Raw genomic sequence first — 22,516 nt, 5'->3', positions numbered from 1 at the left:
GTTTGCCAATACTATATGGGTGGCTGTGGGTTGGGATGTAGAGTGGTCATCCACTTATCAGAAGGTCGGCAGTCTACATGTGCAAGCTGTCCTCGTCAGACCCAAATGATCATTTGTCCATACCAGTTCTCCGCTGGTCCATCGCACATGCCTGATCTTCCTCCATCACACTGAGCCTGGCAGCCCCACCTCCACACCACGGCCAGTCCCAGGTCTCAACACGCCCACTACCTGACCAATAGGACCTCTGCAGGGGGAAGTACCATGGGCGGGGCAGCCCATACATTCCTATAAGAGAGGGAAAACACATTCAGGGCTCCGAAGATATTTGAATGAAATGAAGTCACTGCACTAATCCACATTAACTAACATACTAGCACCACTTATCTGTTTTAACACATCCCTTAATCTATTTTCTGTACACACAGATTCTCACTTCCTGTGTTTACGTCATATGACACTTGATGCCACCACTACCACTCAGCCCCTCAAGCAAATCCCGCCTCCCATAATCACCCACAACCACTTGTTTTATATTTATGTTTTATTTTGTTAATCTCCTTGCTTGATGGTTTGTTTTCACTTGCTACTACAACTGTTTGTTAGTCTTATACTATGACTTAATCCACTACCACATTAATAACTGTTTTAAAGTAAAAACCACAGGCCCATTCAGCCATAAGCACTGCTTTTTAAAACCCCATTTTCTTTGTCCCAGTCCACAACATCTGCTCCTGATGCCATATATTTATATGTTTAAGCTGGGATTCCAAACATCTTTGTGTGTCAGAGGGAAGATTCAGGGACCTGCACAAACATCACCTTTAGGCTTTATTAGAGAAAGATTTTTTCTCCTCTACATTCCAGACATACACTACCTACCACAGGACATGTCTCATAATTTGCTGATGGCCTCTGCTACTGGACTCACTCTGAATCAGTTCCAGCTGCTAAAAAAAACTCCTAACATTTATCACTACAAGTGAAGCCTAAAGCCTAACATATGGAGAATCCCCACTGAGACTCAGCTCATCCTATTCAACAGAAATATCCTAATATCTAAAACAACATTCTAGAGAGAAACATCATCCTCACAGAGAAATGCATACAGTACAGAGAGCAAAACACACACACATTTTTTTCGGGCTAAAAAACTAGTATTTTTAATAGTTTTTTTCTGCATAGAAAATGGTTGAGCTATCTTCCAGGTTCATAAACTAAGCACCTGCTCTAATCTATCTGAAAAGATTCAAAATTCAATTAACAGTTAAGAACAGGATGGGCAGTGATTTCATACCTGGATGCACGGCCTCGATGTACCAGGTGAGCACACCATACACACCGGCATCTATGATGAGCATCATCATGGATAGACCCAGATTAAAGTCATCACCTTCTACCGGTGACTGGCTGATGGTCCGCCACTGGATGCCAACTCCTGCTACCTCATACAATGCAAAATACTTGGAGCCAAGGCCAAAGGCTGTGGTGGACATCAGAGACTGGAGGAGACAGGTGAAGCTATCGTTAATGACCTTAGTATCATCTGGAATATTTAAGTAATTCTTCACAGTGACAACACAAGGAGCAAATTCTACAAACAGACCTCAAACGCAGTTAGACTGAAATAATGAGGTGAGAGAAAATGTCTTACAGCGATGCACTTCTCAAAGGCAGTGATCTTATCATGGGCCACCTCCTCCCTAATGGCCACATACATGTAGGGCACATAGCTAAGGAAGTAGATGATTCCCCCGCAGGCTGAAGCCAGCTTGGCCTTCGAGTAGATTACTGACACCAGAAAACTGAAAACAAAGGGAGGTTACATGGTATTCCTTATCATTTAGAGTTTCATGACATCTCATATATTCTAGCAGTCGAAGTTATGATTCCTAGTCTACAGCTTGGCATGAAACAGTGAAATCACACCCAGAAAATAACTACATTAATACTTTGAATGCTTCTGGTTCACCTTTTGATAACAAAGCTAATTTGAATTTGGCCCAATTTTGCATTTTCTTGTAATGAAAACTGGATTATTTGTGTTTGACTCATTATATGAAAATCGGTGACAAGGAAACAACACAAAACTTTACTCTAAGGAAAGAAATAAATGAAAAAAAAAAAAAGTTTTTAAAATTGATAGAAACATTGATAACTTTAAAGAAAAGCCTCTGGATATCAATATTGCACATTCTTGCATTGTATTGTTTTGGAAAATATGAGTCATGATATACAGTCTTTCATAGTTTATGATTCAACTTTTTCCCATGGTTTACAGTAGTTACAGCTTCAGCTCTGCTATTGTGCTGCTTCCATGAGGGGGGCAATGCAGATGCTGTTTAAGTTCATGTATACAAGCAGCAGGTCAGTAATCAAATTTCTCCCATTCCCCTGACTTCATTTGAGAAGCTTTGCTGTTATTACTTTAACTGTATTGGTGATGCAAGATGCTGCTTCCCAATTTCCAGGCTTTTGTGTGTGTGTCTGTTGCAGCATTCAGACTGTTGTGAGAGCACAGTTACTGCTTTCACCATTACTTGTGTTTTGTTGAATTGGGGAAACTGTCAGACTCTGAGAAAAGAGGGATTCGTGGCTAGTTTAGTAGAATTGGGAGATCTCACCAGAACATGATGGTGGCCACAGCATAGATGGTGAGGAAGAGCCAGATAATGAAGGGATCACTGTGGAGCAATACCCGGCCATACTTCAAGATGGCCGTCAGAGCGGTGACAGAGATGGACAGCTGGACGAAGCCGGTGATAAACCAAGCCACCCAGTGGACGGCGTTATTCAGACCCATCATCTTCATCACCTGAGGAAGTGGCGTGATAATTTAACGACTCATTTCCAACACATCCTTAAAACATGCATTTTTCTTTCTGCATTTTATCTTCTTGTTATTATTCTTGTGATTGTTGCTGCTGTGGTTATTATTGCAGTGTTGTTGGTGACGATGATGATGATCATCACATTATATATTATCTATTGCTATTATACTGTATATATGAATACTATTTTTTTCCCCACTACTTGTCCCAAGGGGGGGTGCAACTTGTCATGAACATGAGGAAGTCTTTATGAATGTTTATGACTGTTGTCATTAAGTACCATGCAGTCAAGTATGTCACTTTTAATGCACAGTTAATGTATGTAGCAGGCCTAACTATCAGTCTGACAGAAACTATTTAGCTGTATGCATTAACATTACATTAAGCTGTCATGAGATCATTATAATTGTGTCATGAATAATTTCCTTGACCTCTACTATTATGGTACAATTTCATTAAATGGTATTTCACTGTCAATGCCCCTTTGGAGCGCAATTCACTTTCACACCGCTGTCACAAGGAGGTGATTTACAGCGGCTCTGACCATGACTCTGATCTGGATCATATTTCATGGAGAGACTCATTCCTGGTTTTACCTCTGATGTCCTTTGGCTGCTCTGTCTCAACTCTCTGTGATTTACTGAGTTTCCTGAGGGACAGATAGCTTTAGTCTTCCTGTTGCTAAAGTAACTGTTGCTGTCGCCTACTGTACCTGCCTTTAGGTAGTTAGCTCCGCTAGCCATGCAGCTCGTGCTCCTATTATCTGACTTTGTGCCAGCTACACTGAGCTAATTCAGCTGACTAGAAAAAACAAAGACAGTGATAGTGTTCAACTAGTGAGGTATTGAAACATATGATCAGTATTTTTATCTAATGGATTAGGTATGCTGATAGATAAAAAGCTGTCCTGTGATATTGGATATTGTACATTTGACTATTCTCATGCCAATTGTTTTCATTAAAGAAATAATTCAGTTGTTTCCCCACAGGATTGAAACACCACTGAAGTAGTATTCCAAGTGTCATGACTACTGCCATACATGCCATACTAATTACATTACTCTGCTTAAACATATTATATGCTACAACGGCTGCTACTACTAAATATTAAAGGATTCAGTTGGTGTTATTCTACATTTTTCGTGTTTCCAACAAATTCCATGAAAAAACCAAAACCAACAATGTCCATCTGTCAAAACTTTGTGACTTCCCCACCCTGTCTGTGGATCTCAGTCCCAAGTCCATCAGTTCCTATTGAACTGAGCCTCAGTCATTTCCTAAAATAGCTGCTCACTGTAGTTGTAAGCAAATGTTACTTCAGCAGGAAGAAAGAGTGCATTTGTTGGGGACTATTTTCAGCTGCAGATTAATCCACATTTGGCACTCAAGTGAGTACCTGGCACAGCAGAGGAGCAGAGGCACAGAGCAAGAGGATATATCAGGTGTTGATACACACACAAGACTAGTTAGGAGTTTTTATTCATCTGGTTTGGCTCTGCACATGGAATTTGTTGACGGTCAGAAAAATATAGCATATCACCAGACTCACTCTTAAAAAACGATATAATAATAGTAATACACGTTGCACTAGCTGTGGTCTGAAACCCCAGACGGGTGACAATCATACAGTCTAACCTCTTTGAGCCGGTGCTCCTTCTCAGCCACAATGTGCTGAATCATCATGGCTACTGAGTAAACCCAGGAGATCACCATGCACAGAGGCATCATATGTTCAATCACAAAGAGAAAACTGAAAAACAACAATAACACAAGGCATCAGGTAAAGGCAAAATACACAGATTTTTAGAGCACAGTGCATTTCAATTGTATGGGATCATCTATTCAGTTTCTAACATGAACAACACACAAATAAAAGATCATTTTCACATACCAGGAACACAATTTCTATAAGCATTCTGAAATACAAAATGCTGCTAACTGGATCTAAAATATTTTTCTGACACACATATGTTTTCCATCTCTGCCTAATGATTACTGGTCACTGCCATGCTCAACATTATCATATAAACAGAACCACAAAGAAAGAGGACACAACAAAGCCCATTTCTTACTCGTCTCTGGTGTAACATGGGTAGGGGAACATCTGAATGTAGTTACCAGGTTCCACCACATCATGGCCCACAAACGTGTTGATGATGGCCCTCTCTATCATATCTGGAGGAGAGTGTGCAATAGAGAGAAATAAACTCAGAGAGAGTTACAAATTGTAATAAATGTGTTTTGCATTTTCTTTTGTCTCTTTTTTTTTTTTTTGTCAATATTTCCCCTCTTGACTGTCCTTCCACAGATCCAGAACATGTTGTTTGAGTTACATCTCAATTTTCCCTCCTCTTACTATTAGTCTCTTGTCAATGGGGTATTTCTAATCTAGTACAGTTGACATTCCATTCTGCAACCATCTTGTTTTAATTACCTTTTAAATATTTCTTCAAAGCTGCTCTAATCTTCAATACATACAGTAGCTCTACACCGCTCGATAAAGCAACTACTCAAAGAACATAGTTCAGCAGATATGAGCTAAAGAAAACAGATCTCAGAACTGTTCTAGCTAAATCACACCAACATGTTCACACCCCCCTACAGGAAGCAATCCTCTAGATCACATTTACACAAACATAACTGGCAGCTACAAAGCCCCCCCCCCCACTTTGGACAAAGAGGCCATATTCGTCTGCTTCTCCTGCCAACTTACTCTCAGCTGATCAAAGGGGTCAAACTATGAGAAAAAACAGTTAAAGTGTGGACAGATGAAACTACAGCAGCTTGATGGTAATGTTTTGAGTGCATATTCAGTGACACCATTTATCAGCAAATGTGTTGATGATGTGGCGTTCACAAAGACATTGTATTATGCAAAATTCTATATGCCTCCATTGTACTGGGGTGGAGGCAGAAATCTCAGTGCATTAACAAATAAAACCAAAATAATCTCCATTGACATACATAGCATTTGAGGTATTTTTGTAATTTGGGATCCAACTGAGTCAGTTAATCTCTCATGACCAAAATAAACTGGACATTGCTTGGCTGTCTCCGAGCCAACTTGTCAGGCTGGGTCTTGTCAGTTTGGATGCATCATCATGGATCAACTTTCTGTGTCAGATGAGCAGCTTCACTGCTCTGTGTTTCCTGAATAAAAGATGACTTGCAGTGAGAAAGTGCTTCTGCTGCAGCTTGCATTGGCATCTTCACAGGTGCACCCACTTCCCAGTACATAGAGGTAAGCACTTTACCAAAATAAATCCCCTTCTTAGTAAAACAAACTAAACAATGCATTTGACACCACAGTCTGGCTCCCTCGTGGACCGTGTCTGGATCTTGATTTATAGCACAGCCATCTGCAGACTGCATGAAAACAATCCCCTAAAATAATTTTTCTGACTCTAACCAAGGCAGGAGTGCAGCAAATCAAATATAATTATGTAAATTCTATATTAAATCCATATTCAAGCCTGTATCACAAACATATATTCAGTACTCAGGAGGCATTGCTTTTCGGTCACTCACCTTGGATCCAAACAAAACCATAGAGGAAATAGAATTTCCCCCCGGTGTTGGGCCCAGGACGCCAGTAGGCCCGTCTGATTTCATTGGTCTTCTCTGTAAAGCTGGAATTTTGTCTAATTTTGTACATAACGTGGGGTGGCAGGGAGCCATCTTTCTTAGTCTGGAAAATCACACCTGAAAAGAAGAAGAGCATGTATGTCAAATTGGTAGAGTTTTGGTGGCTCAAGCACCAACATCATACTGTGGGTTCAAGGCCAGTTTCTGCATGTCGCAAAACTTCCTGCTTTGACTTTAAGTAAGGTGTGTTTGTCCTTTGGACATTTGTCTTTACAGCAGTGATTCTATACACAGTGAATTCTCCTTTTACTTGTTAACCACCACTTGCATGTTTAGCATCATAAAACCATTGTGGCTCAGTTTGATTCAGATGTTCACCGTGTTTAAAACCACATTCTTCTTCAGCAGCCAAATTTGTCTTATTTTCTTCAATTAACTTTTCTCTTACAACTATTTTGTTTTACAGGTATTTACAAGCATAATAAATACACGTTTGCTTAAATGATCAACTGCTTTAACCCCACTTGTGTAGTTTTTATATAGACTTCAGTATTAGAAATTAGGAACCACCACAAACATACACACAAACACAAGCACACACACACTGTATGCTTCAGCACACACATTCAATGTACACATACTAACAGGTATGACACATGGGCTCTGCCTGTGTCTACCTTGCAAACACACACTCCATACTTACAAAACTGCTATAATCCAACATTAGGGCTGTTTTTCTCTCGGTACAGCATCTTTATTTTGCTTTATTTGTATGCGTTTTTTCTATATTTTTATGTATTTTTGTATTGCATTTGCCTGTGCACTGGAAAAAGTTTCATATTAAAAATAAAAAGTGTGACATTTGTACACTTCAGCAGCTTTACATGGTACCTATTAACTGAGGTACCATGGTCACAACCTGACACAGAGGGATGACTCACTGGCAAACACAGACACGTTGTCCTGGTAGGCCTGGTTCAGGGTGTAGTTGACAATGCTGTCTTCATCAGGAAAGCCCTTGAAGACATCCACACTGACCTGGAAGCACACGGCAAAGACACAAATAATGTTCCACAGCAGAAATACACTCATGAAAGAAACTCTGACCTCCTGAAGTCTTACTGTCATTGTGACTTGCAGAGACTCGATCAAGTCAATGAGCCCACCTGCTGTTTGCCTATAAATACTTCCAGCACAGTAAAAGCTTGTCTTACATTTATATTTGTGTACTGATTGAACAATTTAAGTATAACATGTTAATAAGTGAGCTTTATTATGTTGATATGTGACTTTATTAAATTTGGACAGAACTAGGCTTACTGTTTCCCCTGCTTCAAGTCTTTGTGCTAAGCTAACCATGTCCTGACCCTAGCTCTGTACTAACACACAGCCATGAGATTTATATCCATCTGAACATCTCACCCTTAATTTCTTGTGGTGTTGTTTCCGAGCAGGTGTGGAAAGATACTGAACCCTAATTGCTGCCTTCTGTGTTTGAGTGTGTGTGAATGGGGAATCATAGAAATATGGTGGAGTAGACAACGCTGTATTGCTTCTGATGAGCAGGTCAGCACCTTGCACGGCAGCTTTTGCCATCAGTGTATGAATGTGTGTGTGAATGGGTGTGTGAATATGTGTGTGGCATGTGTTGTAGGGCACATTGAGTGGTCAGTGCACTAGAACAGTGCGACGTAAATGCAGTCCTTTGCCAATCTGTATTGGTTTTTGTTTTGCAAATAGCTTTGTCAGCAGAATCCTCGTCACTGTTCAGATTTATTGAGAGTTCCTCAATGAACAGAGCCTTTTCCGCCAAACCTGCAATCTGTATATTGCTAGAAATGGTTAATCCCTTGATGTAAGTCTAACTGAAAATCAAACATAGAGATATCATTAAAGAAACATTAAAGATATGGGAGCAGTTTCAAGGAAGACAGAACTAATCTGGTCTGGTTTATCAAGTATGTCCTGATAAATGTGGCATGTGCTTCTCTTTGGGGCAAATATAATAATGTACACTGTATCTTCCACAGATTAGTCAGAGTTACCGCATGCCACTTGCACTACTTGCATGTATTTATATTTTTGGATATTATGACTATTTCCACTTCTGGTTAGATGCTAAACTGCATTTCGTTGTCGCTGTGTTGCACTCTGAGGATGACAATAAAGTTGAAACTAATGTAATCTTGAATCTAAGCAGATCTGCAGCACGCTTTCTAGCTGTTCTTAGTCCAGAAATTTCTAAGCATGTGGAAGGATCCCTTTAGTGCAGTGATCATCAGCTGGCAGGCCATGGGCCATATCCAGCCCGCCAAAGCTCCTCATCCAGCCCGAAGAATATTATACAATATTAATACATTCAGAAAATGTGCACTTCACCATGGGAAGAGGCTCAGTCTGTCCTGACACTTATTGTTGACTGGCTTGCTAACTACTGGTCACATGCCCAAATGTCTGTAATTCAGAGTTCATACGTTCTACAGAATTAGATTATTCTCCAACTTTATCCTTTCTACTTTGTGGACCCACCATCAAACCGCTTGGCTCCCAGGCTGGCCATTCCCTGGAGCCGAGAGCAGAGCTTTGGCCGGACTGCAGGAGGTTGCTGAAGAATCACTAAGCTTGTCTATTAAGTCTAGTCTTCTAAGAGGCATCACTTGGGTTTATTTTAGTACATTTGTTTGCTTCCTGGGATCCCAAAGAGGGATTTTTGTTAGATAAGAACTCCATTGGCAGTTGAAGTGTGGGTTTTGTACTGAGCTCTGACTGCCTCCTTGGTGGAGGTTTGAAAGCATTTTCTAGTATCAAGTATCAAGCTGTCATTATGGATTTTCCATGTTTTTAGAAGTCTGTTCACACTGATATAGGCTTATAAAAATAACATTAATTTCATAAGAAAGGAAAAATATTAAACCATAATAATAATTAGGCCTAAATTAAGTTATGTTGACATATCATTGATGTAGACTTTATTGCCTCGTGTGCTTCAGTGTTTGAAATCTTTTTTGTATTTTTGCATGTATGGAGACATTTTGTTAAATGAAGGTCAAGTGGACAGAATATTTTCCTGTTTTAAAAATAGAATTCTTACTCAAAAATTGACTGTACTCTGGTGTCTTCTAACCTGGTTCAAAATATATTAGAGTTTCTTTTTTAATTGCAAACTTTGGTAAGATATCTGGTTATAAGATTAACTGGAGTGAGAGTGAAGCCATTCCAAAGTAGTTAGAATCCCTGCTTTGTTACTCTTGCTGAGGTTTCTTCCATTTTTTTCCCCAGTTAAAACAGGTTAGTTGTGGGAGTTTTCTCTCAATTGGATTGAAGGTCTAAGGACAGAGGGTCCTGTCTGCTGTACAGATTGTAAAGCCTCATGAGGCAAACTGTGATTTGTGATATTCTTCTTCTGTTTTTTGATTAGGTGTAAATAAAATCTTTGGAGAAAAAATAGAAAGGAAGCATAGCATTAGCTCAGGCAGTGCACTGAACCTGTGCTTATATAGGCTGATTAGCATCAGCTGTTTGCAATATGCTTCACAATGACTGGCTTATTCACAGTTGTGAAGCCAGTCATATCCAATCATATTCATGCAGGTGTACAGCACTGACATCATAACAAACAGATGAGCTGATGATGAACTCGTGAATTAAGTTAAATTAACTTTTAACCTTTTGGATTTCTCTGCTGCCTTACTTGTGTTGATGAACTCTCAGCAGCATCTGGTGGTTTCAGCTGACTCATGCATTTGAGGCATGTCCTGTGCAGTTGGCTTGCCCTTGCTGGGAGTTCACTGGTCATTGTGATTCTAAATATACTTAATATCAGCCTCACACCAATTTGCAATCTTAATATTGTCTACACCATACTGACCTTCGACATGAAGCGCGTCCAGCCGCAGGCAGCGTTGTCGATGGTGTCCAGCTGCTCCAAGAGGGTCGAGGTGTTAGGAAGACTGTAGTTTCCTTCCATCAGACCCTGCATCAGCTCACTGTCTGTGCCATTCAACAACTCAGGGTGCTGCTGAAGCTCTGAGGACAGCTGGAGAGAGATGAAAAGGAGGATGAACAGAGCCCAACATGTGTACCATTAGGTGATGATTTCTTCACATCCTGAAAGTACTGTATTATTAATAATGTCAAAAGATGACATGCATATGAGTCTACCTGCTGTAACCACACCAGGTGATTGTGCAGTCGGCCCTCCTCCAGAAACGTCCTGAGCTGGGCGGAGATGTTGAGCCACACACGGGTGTAGTGTGTAACGTTCCCGACAAATGCAAATGTCTCATTTGCCTAAGTGAAAAAAGTTAAAGTTCACAAAAGTTTTTTCGTCATATTTTGAATCAATTCAGCCATTTTGTCAATATGGTTTATTTTTCTTTCTTCCTCCACTGCCTCCCTCCATCTCTCACCATCCCACACTCACTGCTCTCTCCACCGTCTTCCACCCACTTGCTCAGATGAGAGATCCACAGAGCTGCTGCCAGTGGTAAGTCTGTGATAATCAGTGGACATTTTTGCTAATGCTGAGGCACAGAGAGGCCAGCTGCATTCCATGCTACAGAGCCAGGTTAATCAGGTGGCTTCATGTGAATCCAATGCATAATCCAGTGCTTGGACCCCTATTCTTTTCAATATACACCACTGCACTTGGTGCAGTCATCCGCTCACATGGCTTCTTATAACATTCATATGCTGATGATACCCAGCTCCTCCTTTCATTCCCGCCAGACAAATCCACTGTCTCGGCATGGATATCGGCATGTGTCGCGGATATCTCGGCATGGGTGAAGGAGCGACACCCTCAGCTTAACCTGTCAAAGACTGAGCTCCTTGTCATCCCAGCCGGTCCCTCTACACAAGAACAGATCAGTACCCAGCTTGACTCAGCTCTGCTCACTCCCGCAAAATCTGCCAGAAACTTGGGTGTCATGATTGATGAACAACTAACTTTTAAAGAGCATGTGGCCTCTGTTGCTCGGTCATGCCGATTTGCCCTGTACAACATCAGGAAGATCAGACCCTAACTGTCCAAGCATGCAACACAACTCCTAGTATAAGCGCTGGTACTATCACACCTTGACTATTACAATAATACATGGAAATGGAACTTGGGATAAAAACTCAGTTTTCGTATCTAATGTCGATGTGGAACCTTAATTCAGTTAATAGAAATGATGAATAAACAGAGAATTTCCACTTCCAGACTTCAGGCTCAATGATTTTCAGCTCTGATGAACTCACTCACATGACCTGCCCAGCACCAAATGGCAGAAAAAAATTGCAGTGAGCATGAAAAAAAAAAAAAAAAAAATTCTAATGTATGCTAAGGTTGCTTTATGTTTGCTGGATGTGTGAACAGTGTGTGGATGAAACATTTCAGCGGTGTATTTAAGGCTTGTTTCTTTCCCCCTGTGGTGAAAACCTATTGCAGCTTTCATCTTCATTCTGGAATTCTTCAGCATGGACCAGTGAAAGACCGTTGTCAGTGAGAATAATACAAGTAATTCCACTCATACACCAAAGACAGTGCTGTCTACTTGCCTTTTGAATCACTTTATCCACCTGAGAGCCAATAGGGGAGTAGAGGATCTTGGGATTTGTAGTCATCAAGTGAACCAGTAGGCCTAGATTTCTCTGTTCTTTGCTGGTGAATCCCAGAGAACTCATATTTCCCTGCTTCAAAGCCTCCGGTTCAATGATCCTGCAACAAGAGCCACGGGTTAAAGGCCATGAACTTTACTGGCAAGTCACACTACCTGGACATAGATCTGCAGTATATATGATATCTGTTACAGGTTGTTGAAATGAATAAAAATAAAATAAAAGAATTCTCAGCATGAATCACAACACAAGCTTACTGTGCTCATATTTCATTGGCCCAATATACAATTTTTAAACCTATGAAGCACAGGTGCAATGATTGCATTAACTGCCAAGAAATTCTGTTTAGGAGTTTCTCAATTCATACTTAATTTAATATTTAATGCAAATAAGTTAAGTTTTTAGAGACACATCAATGCAGAGCATGCACAACAGTACGGATAATCCCAGTTTATTACAACTTGGGTCTTATTTTTTGTTTTTTTCCACAATCCTTTCAATCAGTTCTAATCACTTGGTTAATTGATAAATGTGGGAACTAGTTTGACGAGACAGGAAACACAAGCTTATCAGCAGCAGCTTATCTGGGTTATCTAAACAATACAAATCTGAAATCATCTGAAATGTTGCACAGGTAGATTGTGTGCACAACTACAGTAAGTACAGTCGTGGAAAATTAAAGGAGGCAGTGGGTGGATATTTACAAAGGACACTTTAGGTAGGAATTCTACCTGTTGACTTGATTTTCTCTTACTTAAAGCTGCATTATTCAGTTGTTTGGCAAACTTAAAATTCTAGAACACGCAAAAAAAAAAATCACACATCTGACATATCCCCTCTTTATAAACAGGACTTGATGCTCTTTTTAGATGTACTTTAGATATTAGTGCCTGAATGTAACAAAACATTTTACAGCTCAACCAGGATAAAAAAAGAAACTGTGGGTATAGAATTGGTTAGAAAATAAAATTCTCAAGAACTGACCTCGAGTCCAAAAGAAGAAACTTCAGAGGAACTCAACTTTCAGGTTAGACTATTGCAATGCTCACCTATGTGGTGTACTCAAGAAACAAATCAGTTTCACAAAAGTTACAAAAACTCAGGTTTCATGTTTTGATGTACAAAAATCTTTGCTTGTCTTTAAAGAACTTCATGGCCTTGCACCAACTGTTTGACCAGTGTGCTCGGAATGTATGAACCAGGAGAGGTCATCAGATATTCTGACTGCTTGTGTTAGTTGTCCCTTTGGATGTCTTTTTAGCATGTCGCAGGTTTCAGCACTTAAAATGCCAGATACTATTTTGTTCTGGAGTCGTAATAAACGGGAACCATCCTTTAAAGTGTGCTTCAGTTCACTTTCTCCACAACAATTTCAGGTGGACATAGCTATTATCTTGTCATTTCAGATTTCATTGTGTCCTTTGTCTCACCCACCTGTTGTTCCCACACAGAATTGGCTGCAGTCCAGCCCACAGTTGTACAAATGCTGAAAACTGAGAATGAGGATTCTCTGCTTCCTCCTTCCCTTTCCCCCCTCCTGCGCCTCCACCACCTCCCTCTGCTCCTTCCTCCCCCTCTTCTCCAGGGATGTCAGTCGTGTTGGGGCCCCAGGTGGTGGCATTAAGGGGCCAGGTCACATTTGGGGGGGAGGCAGGGGTTCGTCCGATACAGGCTCCTTTGGGCAGCAAGCGGGCAAGGCCAGAGAGCAGGTCCACATCCTTGAGAAGCCTCTCTACATCAGCCAGGTCCTTCAATAAGGCCCCGAGGTGGGACTGAGAGAGAGGAACCAAAGAGTTGGGCTGGTCCAGGTGAAGCTGGTGGGATAAGGGTGGAGGAGATGATGGTGGGAGAGAGCTAGTGAGCAAATATAAATATAAAGTATGACCCTCAGTCATAGTTACATCTCATTTATCTTGACGCTAAAGATCTGTAGTTGCATGGTTGAGATCTGGTCTTCTGGTAACATAAATCGCTCTTTTCATTTGTATTTCTTGGTGTCTAGATCTTTTGTCTCTTTTTTTTACTTATTTATTTCGAAGTTAAAATAAAGATTGAATGAATGAATGAAAAAATGTCCATGCTTCTTTACCATGCACCTGCATCAGGTGCACACAACAACCTCAAACTGGAGAAAACTTTTTATTTTCACCTTAGAATGTCACAACATGATATTCTTGCTCTTTCTGGATTAAAAAACATGGAAATGTCCTCAGCATGACCCCTTTGCTGTGAATTTTAACAGACAATAAGCTTAGTTGATAGAGGGAGGACACAAATTTACACCATGTATTTGACTTCATCCACTGTCAGTTTCAGATTTTTTCCATATTAAGCAACTCAAGCCTCAGTCTCCCTCTCCAGCCTCTTCCCTCCCCAGGGTCCTGTATTAATAGAAGTTTCCAGACTTTCTTGTGCCTCATCATTTTCTCATGGTGTGCCCAAAATCACCCCCCACAGTGCTTTTTATTAACCCTCCACTATTTTATTTGAGTGTTTGTGTCACACTTTGCACATATGTAGCACACTGAAAAATTTACATAAAAGAAAACAGCACTTAGGATGGAGAAAAGCAGCCAATGACAGTGTCCGATTATTTTGTAAAATGACAATTATTTTTCTTTGCAGCTGGTGGAAGCAGTGGATCAAAAGCAAATGTTTCTGCTGTACCTTCTCAGCGACACTCTGTGTGTTGATCTGTTCTCTCAGCTCAAGGCTCATCTGCCTGAAATGCTCTGACCTTTGACCCTCCCCTCTGCTGCAGACTGTACTGCGATAGGTCTCCAGCACCGGTCGCTGCTTCTCAGGCACCAACAAGATCTTACTGAGCTCGCTGGCCTTGCCTTCCCCACAGGTGAGGACCTCCAGCATGGCTCCAGTCAGGAGGATGCTCTGTGAAAGACAGAATCAGGTTGTTTGATGATTCAGCATCTAAAGGTCCTGTGCTTGAGCTGAATGAGAAGTTCAACCTGTCTACCTTCACACCTCCATGCACCACTCTGTTTCAAAATATACTGTCAAATGCAGCACCCCCAATTTTAGCTTTGGAAAGGTTAGACTGTTTAGATGACTGATGACTCTCATTATGGTTGAAGAAAAAATATGACTTAGCATGTTGTAAAGTCATCGTAAATTCAATATCATTAAGAGGAAAATAACACAAGATGGAGACTACGCAGGGTCAATCTCCCAACATATAACAGGCAAAACAAGATAAACATGTAAGGTGTGATTTAGCTTGTGTACTCAACTGTGCATGTTACAACTGATACAAGGCCGAACAAACCCACACCAATCTCACTGTATGTCTTGACCACCAAATTTAGTAGAAGTCGGGTTTTTTAATTGCAGGCTATTGAAAGTGGATGATTAAAATATCATGCATGTGTTTCATGTCACGCTCAGGAGCAACACAAAATATTTCTGCACTGCTCTAAACAGAACACATATTCAAGAGCAAGATTCATGATTAAGTTACCCGAATTATAACTATAATAATAGAAATATCAACAGCAAACAAAAGCAATGAACTGTGCTCAGGAGTGAGGAAAACTTGTTTTAAACAGGAGAGGAATGTCTGTTTATCTCGACTTCAGTGCAACTATTCAGAAGAAGCCTTAACTTCTTGCACCAGTGCAAAAGAAACTACAGGTCGCTGAAATAATGCATGCAATGCACTTTCCTGCTGCGCTGTCTGTTGAGTACATGGGCTCCAGAATGACACCCCGATTCCCCTAAGAGGCACAGGATTTTCTCATTTGCCTAGAATTAAATAGTGAGGAGCCTCTTCTGAAATGTAAAATAAAACTTATTCTCATCAAACTGGAAGGCTGCTCCTGTGACTGAAGAAACCACAGGTTTTGGCCAAAATATACTTTGGAGAGTGATGTTTCTTATAGGAGGTCAGATTATTTGTTTTTCCCCACATTTGTTTTTTCTTTTGGTTACTAATTTAGAGATGACCTTGGCAGCCATGAATGATACACATACACTACATGTACTATTCTCTCTGTCTCTCTGTCTCTTTGTGTCCCAGACTCTCCTGTTGGGAGTTGGATTTTGGTGACCCTATATAGTTCTCAGGTACAGCAGAGGTGAGCAAAGGTCTGGTGTAACAGCTGAAAAAAAAAAAAATGTGTGGGTGTGCAGGGCCGTTAAGATCCAAATTATTGCTCTCTTAGTTCTGCTGCTTATAAGGTTGCATATTGTAGGTTAAGCTTCAAATTTTATGCCTAGTCCACACATATAGAGGTACTTTTGTTTTAGGCCTTTCATTTACACACACATGCAGTAGGTCAGTGACAATGGATCTTTTGGAAAACTCCTTCCAGGGTGAGGATAATCAGAAACTCTGTATGCAGTCACATCAGAGTGTGTGCTGTTATCTCCTTTGTTTTGGTGGGTCATGCCTTCACTGTAGTAGGATAAGACCTCTAGTTGCAGGGAGCCTATCGGTAAGAGTATTTTTTCAGGCTTCTGATTGACCAACATGGGATTACAGTCAGGATTATATTGCTGCCTGTTGGTTTGGCATGCTCTTGGCAGGACTTCAGTTCTGTTTTTGTGTTTTCATACAGACAGAGATTGTTTTTAGAATAAAGGAGGAATAATCCCGTTTTAGAAAATACCTGCGTACATATGAAATAGGCATTAGAGTGCAAATGTAACCATGGCTATTTTTTGCAAAGAGATGCCTAATGATGACTATATCTGGGCCTTATTAGCTGGAAATCACAATGGGACCACAGTATGAGGCCTTATCCAGCCCAAGTTCAATAAAAACATATATTTAGGCCACTGACTGCATTTATTATTACAAGCCCTGTGTAATATCCCTATTTGCACTTAATTCACTGTGAATGATGAATGATTCCTTGCAGGTGACTGCAAAGCACCAGTCATCTACCATGCAATACACAATACTTACAGCTGCATTAATCACTTTGTGAACACTAGGATCAGAAAACTAGCAAAACAAACTGACTGACACCCAACTATTACGTGTTACTGAATTATAAAATTGCTACAGATCTATCACTGCACAGTAACGTTTCTGGCCACCTGAATAATATTCAGTTCTATTCACTCTCCTTTCAGCTCTGGTTTGGTCTCCACCATCACTTTAGGAAAGATAATCTGGCTCTTCAGCTGCTCTTTGACTGAACTTAAAAACAGTAAGAAACCTCACAGTGCTGTAGAGTCGGTTTATAACTGATGATTTTATTCAGTGTTATGATCAAAAATATCAATTTATACAGGTTTAACATTTAGTCTGGTATCACTGGCCACATTTCCACTGCATTATTTTACAGACACCTTCTTACATGTGTCACAGCAGGCTTAAACACTGCTGCCGCTAATAAATGAATCATGGGTGAATACATGCTTGTGAGTTGACACATCTGTAGTAAATCAGATTGACTTATTAATTTCATTGGCTACAGCTGGGTTAACCATGCTGTGACTGAGTCTGTCTGTCTTAAGAGAGAAGAAAAAACACCATCTGAGCTACAGTGAAGAGCGACAGACCTTTCGGTACTTTTGCTGCCATTACTGGTTAGTCAAATGCAGGTGTAACTGGTCGACACAACTGAATGTGACAGAGCATCATTCATGTTATTAGTTCCACCTTTTCATGCTTTGACAAGTCCTGTTAGTTCAAGTCAGTAAGCATACAGAGCAAAAATGCTCAGGTTCAGAAAACTCAACTTTCAGAGCACTGGATCAACTTTGGCATATGACCCCCCCGGAAAGACAGCCAGTTCACTACCACATGACAGAACAGTCCAAAGTATGACTGAGCTGACTCTTCATAGCAAAATCTCTCCATCATGATTGATGGCAGAAACGCTTTAGGCTGACTTGAACCATGGTTTTCTGTGGAGAGAGCAATGACCTTAGGTGCTGCACCTCACTTAGATTTTACAGTTCAATGCTGAAGTCAAAGTTGAAACTGACTGAACTTCAGAATATTGAATTTCCCATTACAGACACACTTACACAGTCAGCGCTGCGGTACAGAAAGGGAGAAAGAAATATTTCAATCACAGAATCAATGGTTTAGAGATGAAACTAATACTACAAGGATAGTGGCAAATTGGGAATGCGATCATTTCAGAGTTTGTACCACTGTCCCCATCATTTGAGTTACAGGTACTTAAAGGCCACTTTTTCTGAAGGAGATCAGCGATCCCAATCTAACGAATTCATCAACAATTACCCAGTTCATACGAGGATTATGGGTAAACTATAAAAAGTTATCACCTCAATGAATAAAAACTATGCCAATTAAATGAAGCAATGCTGGGAGTATGAGTAGTAGAACCTCTAGTAAGCTCAGTGTTCTTCTTCTGATTGAGTTTGGTTGGAAAAATGCATAATTTTTTCTTCTCTCTTAAGAACCAACTTCGTAGGTTAGTAGATCCAGTGCTCTTCCTGGAGAAGTGTGGATCAGCACTGGTCTGCTCAATGTTTTCTATTTTGAAATGAATTCTCTTTTTTTCCCTATGGTTGACATCGCTGTCATGGTGTTGTTAACTGCGTTGGGTGTTGTTGCTGCCGAATGCACACATTAACATTACAATGGAGAGCTTGCTATCACCTCCTAAATGGTGCTGGCCCAATCACAAGAGATTTGATGTTTATTACCTGATTAAATATATATTTTGTTATCACCAATCATTCTGGACCTTGAGTAAATATCAGATGCAGACCTCTGTGTAAGACGTTTTGAGACCCCCTGTTGTATACACTGCAGATATATGTGTGGCATAGCAGCATCTCCACACTGATTCTGCACGCAACGCAGCAGACAGTACTGCTCACATCTTTTATTATGACCGAGTGTGTTGACATGAATACAGCGGTTTAAAACAGTGTTTACTCTGTCAGGGTGCACAAACAAATTTCACTTTAATACCACTAATGCCAACACAACAGTTCTTCAGGACCGTTGTCATGTCAATGTGATTGCTAACACTTATCATGTAATTAACTGTATTTAACAGCAGTAGACCAGCTAATAGCCTCCCATGAACTGGCCCCTGGTGTTTTGACATGTGCCACTGGGATTGTGCACGTGTGTGTATAAATGTGAGTCTGTGCGTATGAACTACCTCCAGACGAAGAACTTTGTCTCCAGGTGTTTGACTGGTGTCTTTTGCTCCCTGAATCCAACTTTGAGCCCCTCCTCCATCTCTGAGAGATGAACCAAACAGAAGACTGTACACCTACAGGACACACACACAAAATAAGGACATTAATACATGCAACAGAAATGCTTGAGAATCATTCATCTTCATTCTGATTCACTGGCAACCCGTGTAATCAGAGGTGAGCTAGTTGAATGTAGAGTGACATAAAGCTTGAAGAAAACTTCTTGCATGGTTTTAGTATGGTTCATCATTTGGTGTGCCTTCACCAAATACACTGGCAAAGCTATTTCAGAACACAGGAGCTTGGAGCTAAGATTTCAGTGTGCTATTGGTTTGGCAAGGACACATCCTCTAATTTAGCTCTTCTTTCAACTGCAGCACACTGCATGTCACCAGATCTCAACTTCACTGTAATAAATACTGTCGGTGCATCCCAATAAAACCCCAGTTTGCTAGTGAAGAGCTGCATTCTTTTCCACAAGCCTGCACCAAAACAGAGCTCTAAATACTCATTGTGGAGGGGATAGAAAGATAAGGTTATCAAAGTATATGTAGAACTGTATTTGTAAAAAATATCTTTACACTGTTAAAGCACATGTTTTCTGATCACTCTTTCTCACTGACCTACTTGCTAAAATGAAAGAGCATTCACTGTTAGCAGCCTCCTGTTGACAAATATTTGGACGATAATTAATCACCTACTGCAGAATTCAGTGTCGATGCATGTTTTCAGTCTAGTAACCAACACTGATGATTTTAATTAGCACAGCCGCAAATCAGCTGCTAATCAACCCCTTCAGACTCTGGATCCACTGAGATGGACATAAATTATTTCTTGATTTCAGCCAATGAAAATGCGCTGTTTAAAAATTTGACAGTTACTCAAACCAACCAATCACTGCCAAGTTTGCCAGCAGACATAGCAAAAAGACCTGCTTTGCAGACAGATACAACAGGAAATGAAGGAAGAAACACTGTCACCTTTTGGATTTTAGCATATAAAATGAAGACCTGGACCCATGAGCTGGGTGTATCCTAAACATACTAGTGACATGCTAAAGTCATTACATTCAATGTTTATTCAAAGATGCTTTTTGGACGAAGAGAACACATGATTTTTTCAAAATTAAAGGTTGATTTCAAAGAATGTGTGTGTTAAGCTCCTTCAAACATGCATCTTTATGTTAATCTGATGGCAATTTAACATGTTGGCTTCATGTCTGAATAAGTGCCCCGGTCGCTTTTACATGACAACAGCACTCTCACAAGGTCAGATCCTATGACACCCCTTTTTCGCCAATAAAATGTAATAATAAAAATAAGATATAAGACATGAGCTGAAATAAATCTTTTGATAACACAGATGGGACGAATAAGATGGGTAACTAAAAAAGGGGCAAAGCATGCAAGTAAAACTGAACTTCTAGGCCCTAAACACCTTAGAAGCTCACTTTCTGATGACATAGCAGTTATGGATGGCGTTGCACTGGCCTCCAGCACCACTGTAAAGAATCTGGGAGTTATCTTTGATCATGTCCTTTACATCCCACGTAAAACAAATTTCAAGGACTGCCTTTTTCATCTATGTAACATTACAAAAATCAGGCACATCCTGTTTCAAAATGATGCAGAAAAACTAGTCCATGCATCTGTTACTCCCAGGCTGGATTATAGCAACTCCTTACTAACAGGCTGCCCAAGTTCATTGCTGAATATCCTCCAGTTGCTCCTGAACACTGCAGCACGTGTTCTGACAAAAACGAGGAAGAGAGATCATATTTCTCTGTATTAGCCACTCTGCACTGACTCCCTGTAAAATTTAGAATAGAATTTAAAATCCTCTTCCTTACTTACCAAGTCATAAATGGTCAGGCATCATCTTATCTTAAAGAGCTCATATACCTTATTACCCCACTCGAACACTGCGTTCCCAGAATGCAGGCTTACTTATGGTTCCTAAAGTCTCCAAAAGCAGAACAGGAGCCAGAGCATTTAGCTATCAAGCTCCTCTCCTGTGGAACCATCTCCAGTCTTTGTCCGGGAGGCAGACTCTGTCTCTACACTTAAGAGCAGGCTTAAAACTTTCCTTTTTGATTAAGGGTAGATTCTCTCTCTCTCTCTCTCTCTCTCTCTCTCTCTCTCTCTCTCTCTCTCTCTCTCTCTCTCTCTCTCTCTCATGGTTTTTGCCTGTTCAAAGGAAGTTTTCTCCCTCACCACTGTCGCCAAGTGCTTGCTCAGAGGGAATTGTTGGGTCTCTGTAGATAAAGAGTTTGGTCTGTACCAGCTCTATAGAGAAAGTGTCCTGAGAACGTCTGTTGTGATTCAGCACTATATAAATAAAACTGAAGTGAATTGAATTAGCAGTTCTCTATTTTAAATCCAGCAGACACAGAGCAACATTTAGAGCTGTGTTTGTGTCCAGTTGAATTGACTCTCCTTTCAGCTCTGGTTTGGTCTCCACCTACTCCTGAGGAGAACATCTGGCTCTTTAGCTGCAAAATGCTTCACCATGTTGTAATGCTGTCAGTTCAACAAAGTAGTTAGAGATTAAAAGCTCAATCTGGGAGACTTGATGGTTTAAAACACCTTTGAATACAGAATAAAACAAATTTGTGTCTCTTCTTTGACAAGTTGTTGTTGTAAATGGGGAAAGAACAACACATATGTGCATCACTGGCTGCTCCAGGATTCTGTGGTTGTACAAATGGTCATATTGGAACGAATGGGGAACAAGTGGACACACCACAACAAGAAAAACTGTGGCCAAATAAGGTCAAATATTATCCTGAACTCAATTCAGGTGCAGTGAAATATACTGAGGAGAACAGACAAAGAAGTGACCTGTGTGTTAGTAACAGTTACAGAAACAGTTAACCACCTCTCTGAGGCTGACTGGAGTGTTGAGCAGCAGGCTGGATGTGGAGTTGGACAGGGAAAGGTTGTTGACCAGGAACTGCTGGAAAAGTGACTGGTTCTTCAACACACTGGCCAGCGTGAAGCCTGCATCCAACACACGTGTACACACACACACACACACACACACACACACACACACACACACACACATCAAAAACAAACATAATGATTTAAAATTCACCTTTCTGTCACTGGAAGGATATTTTATTCACTGACATGGGAACTTCGATCTTGTTCCAAACAACACTGAACAGTGGTCATTCTATACATTAAAACATCTTCTGATATACACAACAAGGAACAACTGATCTGGAGGAGTGCAGTTCTATGATAAGTACCAGACAGATTACTCATAGCTTGCTTCAGTCTTTCTGGAGTACTATCTTTGATAGTAAATGAGATATTGTAAAGGCTAATTTGCTAATTAGACTG

The 22,516-nt window shown here is 40.5% G+C and overlaps 1 protein-coding gene across 1 annotated transcript in view; it reads right to left on the bottom strand.

Annotated features, from left to right (window-relative positions):
- The window catches only part of abca2 (ATP-binding cassette, sub-family A (ABC1), member 2), a 106,285-nt gene that overhangs the window by 23,711 nt on the left and 60,058 nt on the right, over positions 1 to 22,516 (bottom strand). Inside the window, exons 5-19 of the mRNA XM_076731723.1 lie at positions 22,047 to 22,168; positions 19,130 to 19,243; positions 14,685 to 14,906; positions 13,452 to 13,831; positions 11,958 to 12,117; positions 10,578 to 10,706; positions 10,285 to 10,452; positions 7,358 to 7,454; positions 6,360 to 6,533; positions 4,904 to 5,006; positions 4,467 to 4,581; positions 2,625 to 2,815; positions 1,655 to 1,805; positions 1,298 to 1,502; positions 124 to 288 (exon numbers count right to left, since the gene is read on the bottom strand). Of these exons, the coding sequence (XP_076587838.1) occupies positions 124 to 288; positions 1,298 to 1,502; positions 1,655 to 1,805; positions 2,625 to 2,815; positions 4,467 to 4,581; positions 4,904 to 5,006; positions 6,360 to 6,533; positions 7,358 to 7,454; positions 10,285 to 10,452; positions 10,578 to 10,706; positions 11,958 to 12,117; positions 13,452 to 13,831; positions 14,685 to 14,906; positions 19,130 to 19,243; positions 22,047 to 22,168 (2,496 nt within the window). The remainder of the gene's footprint in view (positions 1 to 123; positions 289 to 1,297; positions 1,503 to 1,654; positions 1,806 to 2,624; positions 2,816 to 4,466; positions 4,582 to 4,903; positions 5,007 to 6,359; positions 6,534 to 7,357; positions 7,455 to 10,284; positions 10,453 to 10,577; positions 10,707 to 11,957; positions 12,118 to 13,451; positions 13,832 to 14,684; positions 14,907 to 19,129; positions 19,244 to 22,046; positions 22,169 to 22,516) is intronic.

The sequence above is a fragment of the Chaetodon auriga genome, chromosome 5 (genome assembly GCF_051107435.1).
Source record: "Chaetodon auriga isolate fChaAug3 chromosome 5, fChaAug3.hap1, whole genome shotgun sequence".
In the NCBI taxonomy this organism is placed as follows: domain Eukaryota; kingdom Metazoa; phylum Chordata; class Actinopteri; order Chaetodontiformes; family Chaetodontidae; genus Chaetodon; species Chaetodon auriga.
The sequence above is the reverse complement of the archived record's forward strand: the minus strand, read 5'-3'. Positions and strand labels throughout refer to the sequence as shown.